This window comes from Pleurodeles waltl, chromosome 2_2 (assembly GCF_031143425.1).
Source record: "Pleurodeles waltl isolate 20211129_DDA chromosome 2_2, aPleWal1.hap1.20221129, whole genome shotgun sequence".
Classification (NCBI taxonomy): domain Eukaryota; kingdom Metazoa; phylum Chordata; class Amphibia; order Caudata; family Salamandridae; genus Pleurodeles; species Pleurodeles waltl.
In genome coordinates, this window is record NC_090439.1 from 833,398,165 (window position 1) to 833,424,230 (window position 26,066).

The following is a 26,066-nucleotide window of genomic DNA, read 5'->3' on the forward strand; positions in this document are numbered from 1 at the left end:
CGTAGCCAAGGTTAGCTCCCATCCAGCTGAATCCTGCATCATCCTGCCTCCAAGGCCCACAATAACAGCCTTTGAGGACTAACATCCTGAGTGTTCCCCGACCCTGTGACAGGCGGTGAGCGGGAAAGGGAGAGACGGAGCTGTGGCCTGTTCTAGTCGAAGCCTGGGGTGAGTCGCCTCCATCCAGCGGCCACTGGGATTGGCAGAAAGAGGAGCTAATCCTGGCTGCTGTGGGAAGTAGTACCCCTGCTGCACCTTGGGGAGGGGGCGCAGAGTGAAAACTGCCCACTCACCTGCAATCATTCTGGAGGCTGTGCACTGTGTCGGGCCAGCTGCGTGGGGTAGACGGGCCAGCCCCATGGGCTGCTGAGGATTGCGGATGCGGCCTTGCCCTCTACAAGAGCAGATACTGAATGTCTGTTGCTGGCGGCTCGACCGGCTTGAACTGCTTTGTGGTGCGCCCTGCTGGACACAGCATGTGTGTACCGGGAGGACATGGGCTGGATGGTGCTGACTGCATGTGCACTGCAGACAGGTGAATTGCAGAAGCAGCTGCCCTATTGAGCTAACCACTGCCTGAGAAAGGAGGACCCCCTTTGCCCTGGGTATCTGTGTTACTCGCTTTCTGAGCCGAGATGCTGTTTACTTGGGATGCCACATAGTTAAGAACGCGGGTCTCCCTGTGACCGTGGATTGGGGTTGGTGTAACTGCAGCGCTGCTGAGAGCTGGATACAGTGAGTAACTGAGGGAGCCAGTCAGCGAGGGACAGATTGCGGATGCTGTACTGGTGTAGACCTGGGGTAGCCCAGCAGGAGCCACACTCTGAATGAACCAGGTGCTGGACGATCCTGCTGTCCTGATTGGTGTTCTGGACTTGAAGGGCTGATCAAGGGGAGATAGTGAAAATAGCTACTACCTGGCGCCATTATTATGTTGACAGCCCAATCATAGCAGCCCCAAAGTGTTGAACAGGACAGTGGGCATTGGGTGTGCCTAAGTGTGAACGGACACCATGGGCAAGGACAGGGTGGGGCGCACCTCTGCCGCTAACACTATCACACAACATATTGAGCCTAAACAGCCCTCTCACATGGCTGGTAGGTGCTGACTCCCAGAGTGCTTCGTGAGATGGCTTGGGGGGGGGGTGCGGACCTACTGGCTGCCATTCAGGGCTCACGCACGGCTCTGAAGCCCAAAATAGAAGCAGTCTCTATCGATGTCAACCTCCTTCAGGCTGACCTGAAGAAGGTTGCAGATAAAGTGATGGCAGCGGAGGGCAACATTGGAACTTTGCAAGGGGAGGTCTCTCAGCTTCAACAAATGGCTGCATTGCCCCTAGTGCCCCGAGAACTGGAGTGCACGGTGGAGGACGCAGAAAGGTGTTCCCGCTGTAACAACATACAGGCACTGGGGTTTCCAGAGAGATCTGAGGGGTGTTCGGTGGAAGGGTTCCTGGAGGACTGGATTTGACATCAGTTGCGGCCGACTGGCCTCTCGGAGCACTTTGTGGTGGAGTGCGCAAACAGGGCTTTGGCCCCTCAGCCACCTCCCCAACTGTGATAATCACCAAGATCCTTAGCTATCGGGACAGGGACTGTGTCCTCTGAGTGGCGAGGGAGCGAAGATGCCCATGTTTGAGAATCACAAAATAGCCATATACCTGAATTACACTAAAAAGGATCAGGAGCAGTGCAAATCTCAGGCAGAAGTTGCGAGCTATGTAACTGAAATATATGATCCTCTATCCATCCAAACTGAAAGTGATCTCACAGAGGCGTACACACTTCTTTGAGCATTCTGAAGAGGTGTGGAACCGGGAGAGGACATGGGGGTGCGGGCCTGGATCACACCCTGGCTGATGGACAGGAGCTAGTCGACTGCAGGGCACTGGGCGGATAGGGGGAGGAGGGGTAGTTTGTTCCCCGCCCCCCGAAAGGATAGAGGATGGTTCAATGTATCTCCTGTCAGTGAATGATTTGCAGGACCCATTGGAGGGTGGGGCTGGTGCCATATGGGGTGGTGATGCGAAGGAGGGACTGGATTAACCAGTGCTAAAGTGCATATGCTCTCTGTCTAAATTGTATTGGTGATTGGTTTCTCCATGATTGGGGTATCTGATTTACTAGTAAGTCCCTAGTAAAGTGCACTATGTATGCCCAGGGCCTGTAAATCAAATGCTACTATTGGACCGGCAGCACTGAATGTGCCACCCACATGAGTATTTCTCATCGACCCCGAATCGCAGAAAGGAACCGAGGCTGCGTATCTCAAAATCACCAAATCCGATCACTGGCTCCCCTGCCAGTAAGAAAACCTTCACATCAACTTTCCTGCAAGGAAATAATCAACGCATCACTTCCCTTGCGCAGTTAGGAACCAACATATCGCTTTATTTTTTGACACCTCACCTCCTCTGCAGCCCACATCGTTTTGATTTTGACGCATCCCTGGTACTTTGTGCTAAAAAGATACAACCAATAATTCCTATGGAGTAGGACTCATTTAATGCTTTAAAAAGTGACATCTTTACTTGTGTATGTTGGATTTTTGTTGTTTTGATCTTGGTTTACTCAGATAAATTTTGGCTGTTTTTCTAATCTGGTGTTGAGTACTTCTGTGGTGTTTTCACCGTTTGACTGTGTGTTTGTGTGTATGTGTACTAATACTTTACACATTGCTTCTGAGATAAGCCTGACTGCTTGTGCCAAGCTACCAAGGGGGTCAGCGGGGTTATCTTAGCTGTGCGGCTCACTTACCCCGACTACAGTGAGAGTCCCTACTTAGTTAGGGTGCAAACCCCTGGCAACTAGAGACCTCATTTCTACCAGAGCTCTTGTAGTAGTGGCTCACACAAGGCCTCTACCCCCTCGCTACACATACACGCGTGTGTTATGAGGAAATTTGAGTGTGTTAGTTGAGTGACTGGTGGTTTCAGTGTGACAAACTGTTACTGGGGTAAGATTAGGTGGATTGTAATGATTAGGGAGGCACAAGTTGTTTATCTGTGTTGACTCAGTGGGCGGAGGGGGGGTAAGTTTGGAACTTTTGGGGTCTGACATGACAGCGGAAAGCTCGAGATGTTGTGGTGGATTGAGGGGGGGAGGGGAGTGTGGTCAGAGGGGAGACATGCAACTACATAATGATACCCCTTAAGTTGATAACATGAAAAGTAGGAGAGCTCAACTCCTATGTGAAAAGGTACAGAGGCAGACATGGAGTGCATAGTGCACTGTTGCAGGAGACGCATGTACTGGCAACAGAGGTACACAAGGTACATAAGAAATAGAGGGGACATATTTCACCTATGCCTGAGGGGTTGTGACCTGGGTGGCCACGCAGGTTCACATCCAGGTTTGTGGCTTTAAGGCAGACATTGAGGGGAGATATATTATTCTGCATGGCCTTCTAAATGTAGCGGAAGTATGCCTGATGAATATCTATGCCCTGAATGTTGATCGTGGCCTTTATCAGAGTTGGAGAGAGAATTGCTCCTGTATAGTGGTGTTCTTCTGTTGTGGGTGGGAGATTTCAACTGCATGCTGATGGGCGGCAAGACCGGCATCTGCTGTGGCTACGCACTAAACTGCACGTTGGATACCCTGCATGTGGTGATGGAGTGCTTGGAGTGTGTAGATGCTTGGTGCACCATCCACCCTGGGGTGAAGGAATTCTAATGCTATGCATCAACCCATGAGACTTATAGTCGTCTCAACATATTTTTGGTGTCTCGAGACGTGGTTGTGGCCACAATGCAGATCCAAATCCTAGTCCATTTTCTCTCGGACCACGTGCCACTGTTGTTGGAATGGGGTGTGGGCAACACCAGGTCACGGCCAGGGAGGTGTTGGAAGAGTCACTGTTTTGAGAAGAACTTGACTAATGGCTACTCTGACACTAACTGGTTGTCCACTGTGCAGAGGGGGCTGGAATGGAACACCCTGAAACTCCCATGACACGTGGGGAGTGCATGTCCAGAGATAGCAGGATAAGACATCGCCTCGCGCTGGAGCTGACTGAGGCGGAGCGGTTTCTGACAGACCTTCAGCATGACGCACACACAGATAGGGAGCACCGGGAGTCATTGCAGATGACACAGGAGCAAATCGATGACATGTGGAACAGATTGGATAGTCTGAGCAGGCACAATTAACGGCAGTGGCTGCATCAGGGAAGGGATAAGTCTAGGAGGATGCTGACATTGATCATAAAGAGGGAATGCCAGCCTCTGCTCATACTCTAAGAGAGGCGCCCGGACAGCATGGTGGTGGGTACTCGAGCAAGAATTAACAGGCTTCTACGAGACCACCTGGCAAACGTTTACAGTGCTGGTCCTCCGATACCACCGGCAGTGGCGATTACTGAACGATTTCATCCTCCCTTGCCTTATAGGGGCACAGACAAAGGGTCTTGAGGAGGACCTTTGGGTGGAAGAATTGCAGGAGGCAGCCGTTCCCATGGCAAGTTGTAAGGCTTCCGGTAGAATACTATTTTACGTTTGCTGGGCGCTTGCTGTCCCACCTGCTGGAGACTCTTCGGGAATCCAGACACAGTGGTTTGCTGCTGCCCTCTATGTGAGAGGCCCAGATTGCCATGTTCCTGAAGCCTTGCAAGGACCCATTAGATCCCGGTTCCTTTCACCCCCTGTCCATGCTGGGGGTTGACACAAAGTTCTTGGCAAAGGCCTTGACGATATGATTGGTTAGGGTGGTCACCCATCTAGACCATGACAACAAGTGTGGTTTTATGCCTAGCAGAGCAACACAGATGAACCTGTTGAGGCTATCCTATGTGCTTCACTCAGTGGCGGGGATGGACCTCGCAGCTGCAATGGTGGCACTGGACATTGAAAAAGCATTTGATACTCTCAGCTGGGTTTATCTTTGAGAGGTGGTACAGCGGATGGGGCTGATGTTCTTTTTTTTGTGGATATGGTTGCTTCATGCCCAACCTGTGGCGCACGTCCAATGGAAACGTGGTTTCTGAATGCTTGCCTTTTTGAGTGAGGCACACATCAGGGGTGTCCCCTATCCCCTCTCCTTTTCACCCTGGCTTTGGAACCTTTGGCGATTAGACTATGCCGAGACATGGTTCAGTGGGATGCTGTGATGTGGGGCAGAGGGACACACACGTTGTTTCCCTACACACAGATGATGTGTTAATATGTCATTCATCCAGAGCGATCAGTGGACACACTCCTGGAGATATGACTGCTATCAGGGAGGTCTCCCGATTGCGTGTCAACCACCAGAAGTCGTATTTTTTCCCTGGCTGGACTGGTGGGTGATAGGCACTGCTGACCTCCCTGTGACAGGGCTACAATGTAAGAGGGATCACTTCTGGTACCTGGGTATACAGGTAGCCCACTCTGCCAAAGCTAATTACAGCCTGAAAATTGGAAGAGTTCTCTGCCGTCTAGAAGCCTCGATCTGTTTCTGGAATCTCCTGCCTCTCACTGTCATGGGTAGAGTGGCTTTCAGTAGGATGGTGTTGCTCCTGCTTTCCCTCTGCCACATGCCGTGGACTACTTTCACCAAGCTGAACAGTCTTGTGGTGACCCTGGTGTGGGCTGGTAAGTGGAATAGACTGAGGTTAGACGTGCAGAAATTGGACACAGGTTTCGGGGACCTGGGTCTTCCTTCTCATGTGGATGTATTACTTTGATGGACTGCTACAATACACTGCGCAGTGGTGTGCGGATGGGCCTAACAGAGAAGGCGCTGGTGGCCCCTCTAAGATGGTGAATGTAGGTTGTCCTATGCGCAGGTCCAAAAGGTTTCCAGCAACTTTCATTTTCAACTCACCCAGTTTTATTATTTGCACCTTACCTACTTAACACCTCACCGGCTGCACAGATTTAATGCACCTGGATCTCCTGCTTGCCCCAAATGTGGGATGGAGCAGGAGGAATTCCTCCACATGACATGGCACTGCGATAAATTGTCTTACTGGGAAAGAATATTGCATGAACTGCAGGAAATCACAAGGGTCCTTAGCAAGACCTAGATCAAACATTGCTTGCTGGGAGTGTTACCTGCCGCAAAAGAAGGTACTCAAATGAAACATAGGATCAACTTGTTAGTGCTGGTACTGGGTAAGTGGTGCTTAGCCATTCACTGGACACATGCTAATCCTCCTGCACTGGGCAAATGCGGGCAGACCTGTGGGAAATGGCGAGTGGCAGAGGAGCGGAGGTTGCAACTGGTGCGCACAGATGAGAATGTGGAGAAAGATCTGGAAATATGGGGCGATATGTTAGACTGCTTGGTAGATGAGAAGCCACAGCCCACTATGTCCCCTGAGCACGTACCTGAATTGGATTTGGTGACTCCCTCTGTAAACTAGCAGGAAAGCTCTCCAGAACTCTGGATGGGGTGTCTGCCAATGTTAGTGACAGATGAGGGATCATAGAGCAGTCCTTCTTTGGTTTGGGCCCCGATGACCCTTGCCCCCCCCCTTTCTCTCTTCCATCTCATTGTCCTCCCCTTTTCCACTTGAGGTGCAGCTAAACCCTACCCCCTTTCCGGTCTTGTCCCCGATTCCTCGCTACCACTCTCCTATTGCAGACGGAGTCCAGGGGAGAGGAGCACACAATGTATGTCCACTGCTGCTGTTCCACTATCTGTTAACAATGTTAATGTCTTTGATTGTTGTTAGTTTGATTAGGCAACATAAAACCTAAAATGAAGTGCAGATGCCGTTCATCAGATATGAACTGGGGCTGTACTGTTGTGTATTGGACCTACATGGGCTACTGTATTGGGTCTTCGAACCCCATCTGTAGAACTTTCTTGCAACTATGTTCTAATGATTGCAGGCCGTGTTGGATTGTGTTGACTTGTTTCATGTGACACCGATGTGTGTCCTGTACCCCATGTTCTATACTTTTCAACTGGCAAATAAACACCTGTTTATATATTTATTAAAAACAACAAAAAAAGCAGACCAAGTGCTCTTTCTTAAACAAAGAATTTCTCACCGTTAGGCCAATGCCGATGAAGATGCAGATCATCCCAACTGTTATGTATGCACAGCAGCGTCTACGAGGAAGAGCACTACCAACAGAGGAACTGTAAAACGAAAACAGTTTCCTTAGTAAATAAAGTTAAAACATAACAACAATACCACCAAACTGTGAAGCACAATGCAATCAGACTTCCATTATACTTTTTCTTAACATAAAGCTGGGTGTTGAAAGCACATCTGTAAATTTATAGATCATAACATTGTTATGAGGCTGAAATGCAGCAAATGTAATGCCAACCGTCTTGCTAGTATGCACCGAAAAAAAATAGAGGGCAAGAGATTTTTACTGTGGGCAAAATGCATGCATTTTGAGTTTCTGCTTTTCTATCCTCTGAGAATTCAAAGCTAGCCCCTGGTGGTATTCCATTTTTAATTCATCATAAAATTACTAATTAGCCTAAAGAGATCCCAATGTCAAGATCAATAGTTTGCAAGCAGGGTCACCGACAGGCCACATATATTCAAAATGTTTTTAAAATATATGCCCTAGCCAAACCCCAACAGAAAAACACGTGGGTTTTTACCAGCTAAAGGAGGACTAAACATTATTTCAAAAGTTACAGGTAGACCAAAAGGACTGGCTGTGGTTTACAAGTTGCAAGTAAACCCAAGATGATGCTACAGCTTGTATTATTAAAATTTTCATCAGAAAAGCAAAGTTAAAAACAAGCAGAAAGAAGCATGCAAAACATTCTAAAGTAAAAAAAAAAAAAAAAAAAACAGTTCAGATACCTCAGTTTCACCTTACTGCTCATGTCCATATATACAAGGCAATGTTTCCATTGCAACTGTCTTGTCAAAGGTATGAGTTAATTCAAACTTATAATACATTTTTTTTTTTCCTTATGAGTAAAATGCAATAGGGTATACTTAATTACTGCTAAAACAGCTGTTTCTACTGTACACTTTCTTGACAGTGTGCCCCTTGTTGCTTTGTTGCCACCCTGGTTACTGAATTGTTCACTTTGTTATTGTGCTCAACCTTGTTTAACTCATCTTTGCTTAATCTAGTTTAACTTGTTTTGTATTCCCTTTGTTAATTTCTGTTTCTCTGGCACTCACATCTCCCTCCTGCTCCCTGCCATTGCAGGCCCCATCTATCACCTCCCAGAGCCCCTTCCTTCTAGCAAGACCTACTTAATAAAGGCTACAGCCCGGCAGTGCTGCCAGTACACCAAAGGCAAGCCCGTCTGCGCCTGGAACGCACCCAGTGCTAGGAACCCTGGTTATCCTACCACACACCTATACACCACAGCCGAGCTCCAAGCCCTGGCCCCCAGATTCCACAACAACAACTATTGCCACACTACGATAGGACCTTTTACCTGCTGACACCATCTCTGCTCCTGCAACACTGGGAACACACATGCAAAACGACCACCACCACGCCGACCACGATTGCTTGTGAACAACTCCACTGCCTCCTGCTCAACACAGTATCACTCTGCAAGCATGCCACGGAGATCCGTGACACCATCACTTATCTCACCCAAACGTCATCTTCCTCACAGAGAACTAGCTCAAGCCTGCATCTGCTCCCAATATCGCCTCAGCAACTCCAGACGGCTACAAGATAGTACACCGGGACTGTATCGAACACGGAGGTGTAATCAACACCACCTCCACAAATTACACCACTGTGATCATGGAACACCTCAATTTCCAACTCCAAATCAATGGCAAAACCACCATCTGAGGCACCCTTGCCTACAGATCTCCAGGACCATGCCCCAGATTCTGCAACACCATCCCCGAATTCATCACCCTGCTCGCCATTGACTCCAACACTACATTATCTTCGGAGACATCAATTATCACCTCGACAAACTCAATGACGCAAACACAGTCAACCTCCTTGAAAGCATGAACAACATCAGCCTCATCCAACCAGTCCCTGACCCCACACACTACGCAGGACACAAGCTCGACATCTTCTTCACAGCTAGCGACAGAGCCAAGTACAGACATTTTACTAAGCTCACCTGGACTGACACTGCCATCGTCCACTTCACCATAACAGGATCCCCCTTGCACTGCCACCAAGCCTTCCAGCACCTCACACCACAGCTGGAACAAAGTATCAGAGAGCCAGTGGACCGACACCTTCAACACTTCTCACCATTACACCGCAACCAACCTAGAACAGGCTGTCAAGAACTTCTCTGACTGGATCACTGATTGCGCAGACAGTTGTCACTGTCAAGCACACCAAACAGGCCAGATGGTATGCCACGGAACTGAGAACCGTGAAACACAACTGCAAGTGGCTAGAAAGGAAATGGCGCATGTTGCACCTGGCCCTTTTTGCAGGGTCACCCCCAGTCTTTTTGCCTCCTTCCTCCTAATTTTTCTGGCCAGTTTTTGTTGGCTTAGGACTCTGGGAACTTTACCACTGCTAAACAGTGCTAACGTGCATATGTTCTATGTGTAAATTGTACTGTTGATTGGTTTATCCATAATTGGCATATTTGATTAACTGGCAAATTCCCTAGTAAAGTGCACTCGAGGTGCCCAGGGCCTGTAAATCAAATGCTACTAGTGGGCCTGCAGCACTGTTTTTACCACCCACAGTAGTGGCCCTATGAACATGGCTCAGACCTGCCCCTGCAGTGTCAGTGTGTGCAGTTTTAAACTGCCAATTCGACTTGGCAAGTGGCCTAAACCTTCCCTTTTACTACATGTCAGGCACCCCAAAGGTAGGCCCTAGGTAGCCCCAGGGGCAGGGTGTAGTCTATGTTTAAGGTAGGACATATACTGGTGTGTTTTATATGTCCTAACAGTGAAATACTGCCAAATTCGGTTTTCACTGTGCAAGTCCTATTTCTCTCATAGGGTAACATGGGAGCTGCCTTCAAATATCCTTAAAGCGCAGATTCCCTTTGAGAGCAGATTGAAATTTGCAGTTTAGGGTCTCTGAGCTCACAATTTAAAAATACATCTTTTAGTAAAGTTGGTTTTTAAATTGTCTGTTTGGAAATGCAACTTTTAGAAAGTAGGCATTTTCTTGCTTAAACCATTCTATGACTCTGTCTGGGTCAGTTTGACAGTTGGGCTGTTTTGCACCTCTCTAGACAGTGACAAAAAGGGGGCGTGGATGTAGCCTGCATATCCTGATGAGCCATCTGAACTAGAGCGGAGGAGGAGTGGTCGTTCACACCTGAAAGGACTGTGCCTGCCCTCACACAATGCAGTCTCCAACACCCTGGTGTGTGTCTGGGGCCTGGCCTGGCCAATGAAGGATCTCACAAACACTTGAGACTTTGCTTTGAAGTTTGACAACTCCAAAGGCAGAAAGGAGTATAAGAAACCCCAGACTTTTAGAATCTTTCTGGAATTAAGAAGAACCTCTGCCAAGGAGAAGAGCTGAAGAGCTGGAGGAGGAGTACTGTTGCTTTGCTGGACTGGCCTGCAGTTGCTGCTTCTACCTCAAAGGAGTGCAAAGGGTGAACTTTGCTGTGTATCCTGCTTGAGAAAGTTCTTCAAGGGCTTGGAGCAGAGCTTGCATCCTGTTGGAAGTTTCAGGGATATCAAAGTCTTCAGTTTCATCTGCCTACAGCACTAGGAATTGTGTGTTTTGTGCTGCAACAGAAGAAAAACCACCACAACGCGGCCAACGATGCCACTAGCCTGCACCATGACTTGCCAACGCCGCACAGAGTTGCATTGTGCCACTTCGCACTCACCCATGCCCTCACCAGACGACTTCACCGAGCCAATGCTCGCACCGTAACCTGTGGGCCCTGCACTGCGGCATCACCTGCTCACAGTGCAGCCTGGGCATGCCCAACGACGCCGCTCCTGCTGACGACGCTGCCTGCACAATGGCCTGTGGACACCGCTCATGAGGAGCTCGAACCACCGTCCCGTCCTGCACCACAGCCCCGGCCCACCGTCGCCAGCACCATCAACTCCAGTGTTGTCACCAGGAATCCCTGCCTGCACCGTGGCCTGTGGACACCACTCGTGAGGGTCACTGGTTTGGGCATACTGATGACAGCGCTTCAGCAACAACGATGCAGGTGCCTGCACCGTGACCTGTGGACACTGCACGTCACACAGCCACGCTTCACACTGCAGCCCCGATGCCATCCACGCCAGCGCTCCTGACTTCATCAGCTTGGAGTTCGATCAGCAACGCGTGTGACTTCAAGGGGCCTGACAACTCCTGCACCGACTCCAGAACCGACACCGCAACGCCGCTCTCTGGAGCTCACTGCGAGTATCACGACGCCCTGCAAATCCAAGGAACTGTTTGTGGGTCTCCCCGACACCGTAGCTGGCCCACGACGCCGCGGCCGGCCTAAACAGTTGGTTTTGTTGATCATGATGCTGTGCTAGCCCCAGGTCGAGCTATCGACTTCAAGGAACTGTATTTTTAGGTTAAACCTTACAAAATTCATACTGGTGTGTTTTATATGTCCTAACAGTGAAATGACTGAATGTTGGATTTTTATCGTTTTGGTCTTGTTTTACACAGATAAATATTGGCTATTGTTCTAAAACTGGTGTGGTGTCCTATGGTATCACTGTTTGTTATGTGCAAATGTTTTACACATTGCTTCTGAGATAAGCCTGACTGCTTGTGCTAAGCTACCAAGGGGATGAGAGCAGGGGTTATATGAGAGAGTATCTCCCTTATCCTGACTAGAGTGAGGGTCCCTACTTGGACAGGCTTCAAACCAACTGCCAACTAGAGATCCCATTTCTAACAGCACATCAGCAAGAAACCAACAGACCGAGCCACCTTCAAGTCCCTCAACCAATACCACCAACTATTAAAAGAGACGAAGAGGAGAGCTCTGGTTGACCGCAACAAAGCCAGCTTTAACAACAGCAAATAACTCTTCAACATTGTTAGAGAGTTCTCCAACGCCTCAGCCACCAAAAACATCCTCATCATCATCATCCCCCCTTCTCCAGAAATCTGTGACACCCTAGCAGGCTTCCTTCATGACACGATCTCCACCATCTACCAAAACTTTGAACCCCAACCCACCGCTGCGAAACCCTCAGTCTCCACACTTCCACAGGTGCTAACCCAGTGCTGTAACAGACAACCAGCTCACCGTCTAGGACCAGCTAACCACACAAAACACCACAGCCATCATGAACTCCGTCCACTCAGGAGCACCCACGGACCACTGTCTTCATCACATTTTCAACCTCTGGAGCATGATCATCAGCTGCAAGCTCACCACCATCTTCAATTCAGCCATAACCACAACCCCCTTCCCCGAAGTATGGAAACATGCATAAGTCAAACCTCTTCTCAAGGAACATTCTTCTGATCCCAGCGAAATCAAGAACTACTGACTACCGTCCCATCTTTTTGCTCCCCTTTCCCGCCAAAATCCTTGAAAAGGCCATCAACCGCCAACTCACAGAACACCTGGAGATCAGCAATATTGTGGACCTCCTAATCTGGATTCTGCACCAACCACAGCACCGAAACCACCCTGATCACTGTCAATGACGACATCAGAACCCTCCTTAACAGGGGCGAAACGGCAGCCCTAATCCCCATCCACCTCTCAGCAGCATTTAACCCTGTATTCCACCACACCCGTATCAAGAGATAAGAATCCAAGAAGACGCCCTCAAATGGATTGCATACTTCCTCACTGGAAGAACCCAGATAATCCACCTCCCGCCTTTCACCTTAGAACTCAAGATCACCATCTGTGGCATCCCTCAAGGCTCATATCTCAGCCCTACATTTTTCAACATCTACATGACCCCCTTGGCAAATATCGTCAGAACCTACAGTATGAACATAATATCCTCTGCAGACTCCCCCCCCCAGATCATCCTCTCATTATTAGAAGACACCTCCATCACGAAGGCCAGCTTCTGCAGGTGCATGACAGGCATCACCGACTGGATGAATACCAACTATCTAAACCTCAAAAAAAGACAAAACGGAAGTGCTGATCTTCGGGAACAACACGTCCCTTTGTGACGACTCCTGGTGGCCTACCGAACTAGGACCAGCACCCACTCCAACAGGCCACGCTTGCAACTTTGGCATTATCCTGGACAGCAAGCCCACTAAGAAAAACAAGATCAACGCAATCTCTTCAGCGTGCTTCTTCACTCTTCAAATGGCTCTCGGTCAACACCAGGGGAACTATCACTCAGGTTTTAGTCACCAGCTGGCTGGACTACAGCAACACACTACTTAGGAATCACCACGTACCTCCTGCCCCTACAAAATACAGCTGCCAGACAGTCTTGACCTTCTCAAATGGACCCACACCACCACCCATTTCAAGAAGCTCCACTGGCTCGCCATTCAGAATAGGTGTCAATTTAAGATGTTGATCCACACCTACAAGGCCCTTCACAATTAAGGACCAGCGTAAATCAACCAAGGGCCTGAACTTCCACCAACCCGCCAGATACCTGCGCTCCGCTTCCCTCTCTCTCAAACATGTCCCACACATCTGCCAAAGCAATAGTGGAGGATTCTTCTTTTCCTATCTCTCAGCAAAATACTAGAACAACCTTCCCCTTCACCTACGGACCTCATCCTCTCTTTTGAAATTCAGGAAAGGGCTCACAACCTGGCTGTTCAATAGAACCCCTTAGCAGTTATGTTCTCAGGGCCGGGATACCTTTTCAAATGATTAGTTGTGCTCTATATATCCTGTTTTTTTGACTGATTAAGAAAATCAATTTTACGTGTGAAATTGTGGATAAAGAAGGAACGACATGGGTCACAAATAAATCTATGAGATTTTGAACTTTAATAATTTAGGACCTTGAACAGAAATGCTCTTAGGTGGCGTTACCAACAAACATCTTGTAGCAAATAAAGATAGTCAGAACTTAGGCAAGACACAAACACCTTTCCCCTATCGAGTAATATATTAATGTGAAGGAGATTTTTCCTCAGTTTACCTTGTTTAATTATGGGATTGTTTTTAGAACAATCAGAGGTTCTCAATTGCTTTATATACATAAATGAGAGTGAAATAGTAGGGAAACTACAGATGTTGCATTCCATAACTGTAGCCTAGCTAAAGATGGCATTAGGGGACAGATTAAAAAAATATTGGAAACCTTAGACAGTGGTAACAGCACTACATGTGTAGATTTCTGACTTCTTACGTTTTCTGGGGTTTTTGTTTGTTACTCTACTTCTAACATATTGTATGCAGTAGCATACTGTTCAGAGTTAAGAAATGTGTGATTTGTACACCAGTTCTCTAGGGTTAACTCAATTTATCTGTTTCACTTATCTTTGAGTAAATGGATTTCCACTCAAGCCCCTGATTTAACACTTTTGTGGAGAAATCAAAATGCGGTGCACGAAGGATCTTTGGCTGTGGAAACTCTGGGCACATGACTCATATTAATGGCACCTGAATTCTGTGGAAGGTTTTGGGGGGATGGGGTGGAGGGGGGCAGGGGGCTATTGGAGACTGAAGCAACACAATGTTATGGACCTAAAATCCTATGGAACCAGCCTTTTTGTGACCTGAATGGGACTTCATTCAGCAGACTATTCTCATGACAACCCCAATGTTTGACATAAAAAAAGGAGACGTGAGAAGTTACTTGGCACCAGGTATGCTCTATACACATATCAAGAACATGTAAATGAGACATGGAGATCTTTGATTCCAAGCGAGCTTTGAGTTAAGGAGTTACGTCCGATTTCAAAATTGAACTAACGGCAAAAGCAGATGCTTCTCCCATTCATATATATCAGCAAAGAAAACCTACACAAAAGTGTGCCTAACCCACCAAAAAAGCTAAGAAATAGCAGAGTCATGTAAAAGTTTTTTTGTTTTTTTGTTTAAGCAAAACCTGCATACAAACACTGGGATAAAAGAAAGGCATATAAAGTGAAAAAGCACGAGAAGCAAAGAATTGAAGAGCTTAGCAAAAAGAAAGTTAAAGTCTTAGTGACAATCACCATACTAGATAAATGTGTGCATTTTAAACCTTGGACTCCAGGCAGAAAAGTAGTCCCAATAAGAAAGATTGATGGGGTGTGAGGAAGTTGAACAGAGAAAAGCTAAAAGAGGAGTAAAAATGTAGAATGGAAATAGGAGAATCCAATTTGATTGAAACCCTCCCAGTAGCCACATAAAAACACTGCAATATTGCCAGATAGACCTACGAGTCAGACAAGGGCTCTTACATGGGTACTCATTCATCCCAGAGATTAAGTGAAATCAAACATAGTTGTTGCTGAAGCCCAGCCATAGAACTATTACCACTGAAGACACCAATATCCTTAAAAATGTCCACGTGCCCAAATGGTCTGACCAAGCAGAAGCTCTCACAGTGGGTGGAGACGGAACACTAAAGTCATTTGTCCAACACAGAAAAATTAATTGTTGCACACATCCACAACTGAGATAAATGGTATTAAGGGTAGTAAGCAAAACAATTATTAAAATTATACTAGGGACATCTCTAACCTCAAACATACCTCCACAAAGGTTTAGTCAAGGAAAATGGAAAATTAAAAAAGTATACAGCCAAATCAAGGTGCACCACTTGGACTTTTCCTCCAAAATGCAAAACAAATAGGCTCTAGGTTGTACTCAAATGTACAGCAAAAGAAGAAAATGTATCAGACTTGGTTCTTCAGAGAGTCACAATATTATCCTAAATGAAACAACTTCTGAACTGGCCATTACATTTATTCGTGACACAGAAACATCTAGCTAATCACACGCATTTCTGGAATTACCCTGGGAGGTGGTCTAGCCGATGGTCCCAGCCATTTGTTGAGGGATCCAAGCATCATCTCCTACAACATAGCAGGCTGACTTTACAAAGTGATCAAACTAAGGGCCCGATTTAGATCTTGGCGTTGTTACCGCCAAGCCGCAGCGGACCTGAAAACACTGTCAAGTCAACGGTGTTCCATCCATGGTATTTCCGCCCATGGTATTTAGATGTATTGCAACCGAGCCGAAGACCGTCACGACAGAGTGCTCTTCCTGGCCATCAGGCAGGCAGGTGCCCGCCGACCATATTTAAATGTTACAGCTCTGGAAGCAATGTCACACTGGCAGATTGCTGACAGAGGTAGGACGTTGTTGGACCCAATGGACATCGTACAGTGGCACTGGCTATGTGACACAGGTAAGTAACACAAACACCACTACCTTAGCCATATGTGTCCCCCTGCACAATAAATGAAACAACACACCATGTACACCCCATTATCCATTGCCATTCCAACACCACACAACCTGTACATGCTGCACACACACATTGCCATACATCCATGACACACACAAAAATTGACACTGCACCCACACACAACACAACCACAACAACCAACACAATTAAACAATTATCTACACAAACTCACAGAGAAGCACAACTACACACATTACAACAGCAGCAACACAGGTCTTGTCCAGTTGTGTCCAGTCGAAAACGAAAGTGTTATCAGAGGAAAAAGGTACATTTTTACTTCACCCACCCCCCATCTGCTCACTCGAGTATCCCTTACAACAGTGGTTCCAAACCTGTGGTCCGGGGACCCCTGGGGGTCCGCGAAGCCTCCTCAGGGGGTCCGCAACTGCTTAGAAAATTCTATAATACTATCAGATTACATCCCTAGCTTTCAGTAATGACTCAGTTGGGGGGGGGTTCCCAGATTACAGTATTTATTCAGTGGGGGTCCCCGGGTTCCAGTAATGATAAACTGGGGGTCCACAGACGTCAAGAGGTTGGGAACCACTGCCTTACAATACTAATGCCCAATAATTGTATCACACTCATTCCATCCCATCAGAGTGACCTGTCCAGGGCTTATTTAGCACTAGGCAAAACCCTACTACCTGTGGTCCCTCTCTCCGCCTGTGCCAAGAAACAATACAATTTGTTTGGACAAATTGTATTGCATTTTATTAGTTTACAACAGAGTCAGGCTCAAACATTATTCATGTCCCGCAGTAAATGACGATAAGCAGTGATATATATTGGCATACTGACAGATAAGTCATAGAGGTCATTTATACCACATCTGTATGTAATAGGGACAAGAATATGGTAAAAAGAAACCTAACCCAAACCTCCCACCCAACAAACTGAAACATGTCACCTGATATGTAATTTCTGGAAAGCAGGGGGGGTGGGGCAAACACGGGCAGGGGTATGATAGTAGGGGACAGATACAATAGGAGAATACGGCTGTGTTACCATTAGTATTATACGATTGTCCAGGTGAGAGGGCAGTGTTGTGTGATCTGGAAGTGCACACTGCCAGGTATGGCAGGAGTGATCCCCAGTCGGGAGCCGTGGAGGGAGCCTCAGCCCTACCCTACAGGATGCAGAGTAAAATTCTAAGGTAAATGCTATGCTATTCAGAACTGAACGGGCCTTCTCCATGTGCCTTGAACCCTTCTAACAGCATATCACACTGCACTCAAATGGGCTTTTTACCAAGACTTCTGTATTCCTCCCTTTGTAAAGCCACACTGTTGGCATGTCCCCAGTGCGACACTTCCTCACACCATCTTTCCTCCCTAAGGGCCAGCGGACATTTCCAATATCTTCTGATCTGCCTTTTTGTCAACAAAAGTGCAGGGCTCACAAACCGTTCCACCACCCTGGAACCTTGGACTTACCCTTATTATACAATTTTCGAGTGTAACACAGCAGGTGCAGCCTGTCAACTCTAGTCAAGAAACAATACAATGCCCACCTATTGGCATAACTAAATATAGAAGTAATAATTACATTGGGAGAATGGGTGCCTGAATGACCCATGCATAACGCACTTGCAGCAGCAGGTGCTCCGAGGGCATCATCCACTCCTCGGACAGAAAACAGTCTGACAATAATAAGAGAAAGGAATTGGTCAATTTAGCCAATCGATAAAGTGCAGATGCTACAACCAATGAGACATAATGTAGACAAAGCCATATTTTCCAAATTTGCTCCTGCACCAAAAGCATACAAATGTACTGACAACACTTGCTAGTGGGAGGCCTTCTGGCTGAGGCGACTGAAAGCAGATCCTCACAGGGATCTTATTAGTGGGTACCAGGGCTACACAACTCTCTGGGAGCCAGAAAAGTTAAAGAGAATCGGGCATCACAATAGAACAATCCAGAGTACAGGTATCAACTCCTTCAGTATGCTACAGAGATATAGCGGGATGGCCATGCATCTGTGGCTCCCACACAGCCCCTCACCCCCAACATTCCAGTAAGCCCCAAATCCAAGTATTCGACTTGCCACCACTGCTGCTGGAATACACTTCAATGGTAAGCTCGGGAACGTACACCCAAGAATCGGCATCCAATTCAGGGTCGGCCAGGCATTGCTGCTGCTGCTTCCTGCTGTCACCTTCACTGGTCCTCGAGCAGTGTGTATCCTCCACAAGCCCCCGCAGGCAGAGGTGGTGGGTGCATAGAGCGGTATGCCAGAGGCACCCTCGCTTTCCGGATCCTGCAGCGGTCTCCCTCTGCTTTCGCTACCTGAGGGAGAACTGAAACCACAATATGGCCGCGGTGTTGCTACCTGCCCTTACTCTCCCAGTGACTGTTTGCCTTCTGCTGCTTTTTGCTCAGGACTGTATTCTGGTGTTGTGACGTATGCAGGAGTCAAGTAAGGTGACTGGGTATTTATAGAAGATCTGCACTGCAAATAATTTGCTCTTTCGAAGAGGAGATAATTTTCCCATAAAAAAAGTTTAGCCCCCTGGCTTTTGGAGGTAACGATGCAGAAATGGGTAGAATTCTGGGTAATTAATAAATTAGGAAATGACGCCAGTACTTAACAACCAGACTTCACTGGTTGTCAGCATTGCCGTGCGCATTGGAAACGTGATGAAGTGCCCCATAAAAGCAACACACCTTTCAGGACCCGCAGCAATAAGCATTGAAAGGCTGGGTGATAAATGGCAGCACGTATCACCACAGCGCCTTGAAATGAGCCAATAGCACAGAATATGGCTTGGGGCTATACCTTCACGAGTGATGGAACTGCAGTACGGACGTGGGTGCATGGTTCAAGTTCGTACATTATACTGGTCAGAATATCATGTATGATCAATCAATCAATATCTTAGGTTCTTGCTTTGCAGGCATGGTGAAACAAATCATAGAAGCGCAGTAAATACGGTTTTCCTTCCTCCACTTCATCGTCATGTTTGTGAAGTGCCATCCTCTCGTTGAGTCACAGCAAGAGCTAGGTAAGCCCTACTTTTCCCCAGGAATAAAAAGTCTGCAATTAAAGATATTTTGTGCGGTCTGGTAGCTAAGTACTAAGTACTGGTTAAGGTTCCATCATATAAACCATTTTCTAATTATTCGAACAGAGAAATGCTGTCCCAAAACTACAAGGGTTATCCAAAGATCTCCATTAAACCTAAATCCGTCGTACGGCCAGAATCAGTCGCTGAACAACAAAAAGTTTGTAGTTGCTGTGAATACAGCTAAATAATGCCATAGCCAAACACTGAGAAAACTAGAACATTTCAAAGTGCTTGGCAACTAATACAGAGTAAACGAATTAAAATGGCAAGAAGTGCGACCCAAAGGAAAGGCCCCATAAATTTAGTAAAAGACAAAACCTCCATCGGCCCCTGCCTCACTCTTAACATGGTTTGATTTTGTTATCTGCTTTATTCGAAAAGTCCCAATGCGCTCAAAGTATGAATTTGACAAATGTACTCATTCAGTTTACAGAGATAATGGACACCTTTAGCATATTTGAAACTGTGAAACTGCTATAGGGCTGAAAGACAAACCCTAATCGATTTCAGCGAGTCTTTTATTAGGTTATATGCAAAATGCATCGAAGTATAGTTACCCGCTTTCAAGATAGTCACTTGGTTATCATTTTTCCCCATTAAAATTATTCTTTCGTGCCGGTTATGCGGTTTACATTCATGGACTTAAATCGTCGAGTAAGCCTTCCCTTCACATTCCCAAAGAACTAAAGAGAGAGCGCTCATGTGACTGGACTCTTGAGAATTAATGGCGCAAGCCATCATGTGATTAGCCTATGGCATTTTCAAACATTCCATAGGAAAGGCACCGTGAGCCTTTATATCACACTTTAATGATGTACCTCGTGCCAACAATTTCCACTCCTCCCATGACCAATGCCTGAATGATATAACCTGAACGCTATAAAAATGCTAAAGGGACGAAGTGGTAATGTCAAATTTACTGAATGTTATGTGTGGCTCTGGTAGAGAGCTACTGGCGACAATGACTTGATTCCAAACCAGTAATTCACAGCTACAACAGTGACCACTATTGCTACATCATATGGAATTCCTGGCTGCTCTGGATGCCCCCCCCCCTTCTAGGCTGCTGCATTAGAACGGTGACCACCATATGCCAGGCTCCTGCGGCAAGAGCCTACCCTTTCAACACAGAAGCGTCATGCAAGGAGAGCCGAGCGAAAGAACAGTAATAGCACCGAGTGTTGCTTGCACCACAAAAAAGTACTCGAATGTAATAACATAATTTACAATCACTACTACATACTTGTGACACTCCTGTTACCAAGCTCTGTCTGAAACAGAACAGAACTATTCGAAAATGTTAATTAGCCTACTGCAGCAACCACTGTTCAAAAACGTATAACAACATAATGAGATGAATGGCACTGGGATCTGGTGTGCCAGGAAGATGACTCAGTGAGCAGATGGCAAATGTTCTCTCTTATGTCGTGAGTTTAAACCCCACCAAGGCAGATTCAACCTTGGAACTTTCCAAGGTGAGCATGTCTAGCGCAGTAAATTGGGGAATGGCGACGTGTGTTATTTGTACAGTTTGCAAACGGCACATGTTGTGGTATGCGCTATATAAAATCAAGTTAGTAGCATAAGGGCACAGACAGCGCAGCTTGGAATGGATGGGGTGGCACGCGCTGACCGCCCTCGCACTGTTCCCTGAAACAAGTTGTGCACGTCATGGGAGTGCCTGGTGCGCGAGGGTTCGCAACCCCGGTCCCCCGCAGCGCTCCCAGGGCATCACGCGATCCCAGAATGACAGCTCGGCAGACAGGGCCCCTTTAGGGAGCAACGTTTCGTAACCGAAACCCACTTCCCGTGTAATACCGGATTTGAACAAGCCTTTCACTGTTCCGGTATCCAGGTGCTCTCTCCTATTCGCAGCAGATTAATAATTAACTTCCTGGGTGTCAGGGATGAATAATAGCACAGAAACCTCCCCTCGCAGCTGCTCTTACTCAATAGTGGGGCAGAGACGTCAGGTTCAAAACTGTAAACAAAGAGAAGCATTCCTCCGGCAAGGTGTGTCAGAAATCTGAAACCTGAGCTCGGAGCCAGGAGCGACCAGTATGAGGCTACTGCTGGGAGGCAGGGGGTGTGCGAGGGCCGGGGCTGCGCCTGTCCCAGACTTTGGAGAACTGGGGTGCAATAGATGAGAGCAGACCCAAGACGCTCGGGCTCGCGGTCACTAGAAGAGGTGAATGAACTCCACCAGCCGAGGCGAGGGTGTGTGCCTACGGCCAGCGCTGCTGACTTTGAGACCGGGGAACCAGGTTCGAGTCTCGGCGTAAAAGTAAAAAAAAAAAAAAAAGAATAACGTGTTCTTGTGTAATGTAACTAGTGCTCAAGCACAGCGGTTCGATTCCTTCTAGTGGAGTTCACAGTATATATAAACAAGTATTTGGAATGCAATAGTCTCTGTTTGCTCATAGCGTTGTAAATTACTGACTCGACTTTTATTGCCACACAGACTGAAAACAACAAAAGGAAAAGAGCGAGGGTGAGCTGGCCCTGGAAAAGCCCCCCTCTGCTGTTGGTTTATGTTTACAGAGGGAGCTGGTGGGGAGGAGGGGGCTGAGCAAGCACCCACACTGCTGAAGTGAAACAGGTAAATGGCAAAAAAAAGTCCCTTACAGAAGAGATAAACAGGACATAGCGTAATTACACAGTACTTTGTGCTGCTCCCAAAGTGAAAAAAGACAGGACAAAGAGGCAAACTGACCACTAGCAAGCAAGGATTTTTGAAGGACACAGCAACTAACGAATCAGAACGCTGGAACTCACTCTATTGTATACTTTAGTATACAGCAGGCCAAACGCTAACGCTCAACCTAAAAACAGAAAATCTTGTCACCATTACTAACTCGGGCCTATTGCATTGAACATAAGCTTTCTAACTAGGTCAAAAATGCAGCACAACCATTTTTTTCAGTGGAAGCTCACAACTTCTGCCCTTTCAATACTGCTTCATAAAGCCCCGTCAACTGATGGACTATTTAGATCGGCCTCTTTCAGAAACTGGCTCAAGATATTGTCATGGACCAGGCTAGAGAAGCTTTTTAAGTATCGACGTCATGCTTTTCGTTGATTGGGTATATCATTCCTGCTCCTACGTAGTGTTTGCATTGCAGTGCAAGAGAGACTTTTCCACAAGAAAAGAGCACTTAAATATCACACTTTTCTTACATTCAGCTATCTCATAGGAGCACTATGTGAAAAAAAAATAACCTTTTCAGTACAGCAGTTTTTTAAAATTCATTTTTTTTTCAGTAGCGTGCACCAGAAGGAAGGAGAACTGGACACGTGTACCTGTTTGTATTAAGTGTACATGCTCCTGCTATGAAAATTTGATCTCAGCGAATTGATGTCCTAGTTAAACATGAGGGAAGCAGGCTTTGGAGCATCTGCGCTCACATTGCTTGGATAACGCGCCTACAATATGATCAAGTAGTTTTACATTTCATTATGTATAGCTACAAAGCTCTAAATTTTTTTAAAAATAAAAGTACTGTAAACCATAATAGTTATAAACAGCACAGATGTACTGGAAGTGCACAATAATTTCTGATGATTGATGTGTTTGAAGGAACACTTTGAGCTTATTTTTTCACATGAGAAATTCACATAGTATTCCACAGCTGCTTAATGTCGTTCCCGTTATATCGCATAAGTCAAACTTCTTTTTTTTTTTCTTTTTTTTTTTAATGAAACGAGACAGAAGCAATGACGAGGTGCACATAATAGTGTAATGTGAAGTTGCTGCCGCAGTGAACATTTCCTTTCCGATGCTTAAGTCAAAAGATGCTCTTCCTTCAAACAAGAGGGGGGCAGGTTTTGTAGACGGGGCATCACATGTCTCTCATCTCCATACCAAACATTGCTTTTGCACGTAAATGCATAATACTCAGTCTCATCAGTTATTTCCGTAATTTCTTTTTCCTGACTACACAAATTTTTACTTTGAATAACAATTAGCAACAAAGACAATAAGACATGTTGATTCAGGAATTTTTGTGTTGATCAATAATTATGCTTCAAACGATATGAGGCAATGTTTTGCTTTGAAGGTTGGGACTAAATTTAAAAGCAAAGGGACCTGCAATTAAGTGCCAGTTTTCACACCACCTTTGTAGGAAAATGCCACTGTTGGCATAGTTACCCCCTAACATTGTTGATGCCAGCTTTGACTGAAAGTGTGCTGGGACCCTGCTAACCAGGCCCCAGCAACAGTGTTCTTTCCCTAAAATTGTACCAATGTCTCCACAATTGGCACAGCCCCGGCACACAGATAAATCCCTTGTAAAAGGTACCGTGGTACCAAGAGCCCTGTGGCCAGTGAAGGTCTCTAAGGGCTGCAACATGTATTATGCCACCCTGGGGACCCCTAACTCAGCACATGCACACTGCCTCACAGCTTGTGTGTGCTGGTGGGGAGAAAAAGACTAATTCAACATGGCTCCCCCCTCAGAGTGCCATGCCCACAACCCACTGCCTGTGGCATAGGTAAGTCACCCCTCTAGCAGGTCTTACAGCCCTAAGGCAGGGTGCACTATACCACAGGTGAGGATAGAGCTGCACGAGCACTATGCCCCTACAGTGTCTAAGCCAATTCTTAGACATTGTAAGTGCAGGGTAGCCAAATAGAATATATGGTCTGGGAGTTTGTCAAACACAAACTCCACAGTTACATAATGGCCACACGGAATACTGGGAAGTTTGGTATCAAACTTCTCAGCACAATAAATCCACACTGATGCCAGTGTAGAATTTATTGAGAAATGCACACAGAGGGTATATTAGAGATGCCCCCTGCCTGCCAGCCCAACTGCCAATGCTACGCTGACCGTTTTCTGCCAGCCTGCCACTTCCAGATCAGTTTCTGGCCACATGGGGCGAGTGTCTTTGTGCACTCTGTGATCAGGAATAAGGCCTGTCCTGGGTGGAGGTGCTTCACACCTTCCCCTGCAGGAACTGTAATACCTGGCGGTGAGCCTTTAAAGAGCACTGAACTTGAAAGTGCTTTACTTACCGTATTAACCTAACTGTACTTACCTCCCCCAGGAACTGTTGAATTTTGCAGTGTCCACTTTTAAAATAGCTTACTGACATTTTATGCCTAACTGTGTACATGACTGTTTTCATTCAAAGTCCTATCTATACCTATGCAAAGTACCTTACAATGAATGTACTTACCTGCAATTTGAATCTTGTGGTTCTAAAATAAATTAAGAAAAGTATATTTTTCTATATAAAAACCTGTTGGCCTTGAGTTAAGTCATTGAGTGTGTGTGTTCTCATTTATTGTTTGTGTGTGTGTACAACAAATGCTCAACACTACCCTCTGATAAGCCTTACTGCTCGACCACACTACCACAAAAAAGCATTAGTATTATCTATTATTGCCTCTGTCAAGCCTCTTGGGGAACCCCTGGACTTTGTGCACATTATATCTCATTTAGATATAGTATATACAGAGCCAGCATCCTACAACCTGGAAATATGCATACCTTACAATGTGAAAGCATCAATGGGTTTACATTCATCAAAAGATTCAGTAGCTCAATAGCTGTTCACAGTGCCTTGCGCCTGTTCCACACACAAAATGTGCAGCAAGTCTTTGTCTCATATTGTCTGAAAATGTAAATGACTTAATAATCTCTCATAACAAGCACTGAGAAAATCAACAGATCTGGCTTTGATGTACCAAGACATACATAAAATTGCATTACAAGGACAGGACCTCTAAAAGGAGGGCCTATCGCTGAAGTGGGTGGAGAGTAAGGGACCTGCTGACGCTGTGGGACTCTGTACCGCTACCCACATGTTAGTTAAGTGTCAATCAGTTAGATATGATGGAGGGCATATTCCCACTGGCTGGCCCTATTGCATGGTTGGGGCATGTGAGCACCCCAGCCATGCAACAGAGAAACTCTGGTCATGCTCACTCCTCTCATAGATGGAACTTACAGACAAGTCTTTCTTACTTTTTATGCTATTGAGTTTTTTTATGCCCCCCTTCACTGAGATGCATTCCATTCTCAGTTCGAAACCCACCATCAAAGTTCCAGCATACTGACAGTGGTTCTAGATTCACAAGAGAACTTTGACTCAGCAGCTCTAATTTGGGTGTGCATGTCAGGTCACACAGGTATCAGAAGTACTTACTGTAATGTTGAAAATGCCAAAAAGATCACTGCACCACAACAGAGGAACTCAGTTGAAGAAAAACTAAACACATTTGTTTGTATTCCTCTGACAGAAATGTGGCCTGTAAGATTCAGGCACCATGACCAAGCATTTTTATCACAAAGCCATTCAAATATTAGCACATATAGAGCTCATATCTAACTCTCTTAATAAACAAAAAGAGCACTAATATCAAGGCTAGGCAAGAGAGACAGCTGAAAACCACCACCTCAGCAAAATGGCTGACAGTTTACATTTTGCAAAAAAATAAACAGACGTCCATAACGTTTACACAGCTTTAAAATATGCTTACACTTTCCTGCAGTGAGGACATTTTGCCAATGTGTTGAACCTCAACTCCATCCACTACAAAGAAGAAAACATGGAAAAGAAGGTATTAGAAATACGGTGGGAGAGTTTGATACTTGCTACTGTTTGTGGCAATTTTCATGCTCTTTATTTAGTCGAGCTGTGCTACAAAGGCAAGGATATTTAGAGAGGCCTTCCCTACTGGCGCCCTCATTCTAATACCCACCATCACATGTGGAAGAACAAACCAAGGCACCGGGCATTACAACAGGATGTCCCCATGTGACAATGTATCTTGCAAAGACAATGCTAATCAATAAT

The 26,066-nt window shown here is 46.2% G+C and overlaps 1 protein-coding gene across 1 annotated transcript in view; it reads right to left on the minus strand.

Annotated features, from left to right (window-relative positions):
- Positions 1-26,066, minus strand: part of PIP4P2 (phosphatidylinositol-4,5-bisphosphate 4-phosphatase 2) — a 125,662-nt gene that overhangs the window by 15,702 nt on the left and 83,894 nt on the right. The window contains exons 5-6 of the mRNA XM_069220457.1: positions 25,750-25,802; positions 6,978-7,068 (exon numbers count right to left, since the gene is read on the minus strand). Of these exons, the coding sequence (XP_069076558.1) occupies positions 6,978-7,068; positions 25,750-25,802 (144 nt within the window). The remainder of the gene's footprint in view (positions 1-6,977; positions 7,069-25,749; positions 25,803-26,066) is intronic.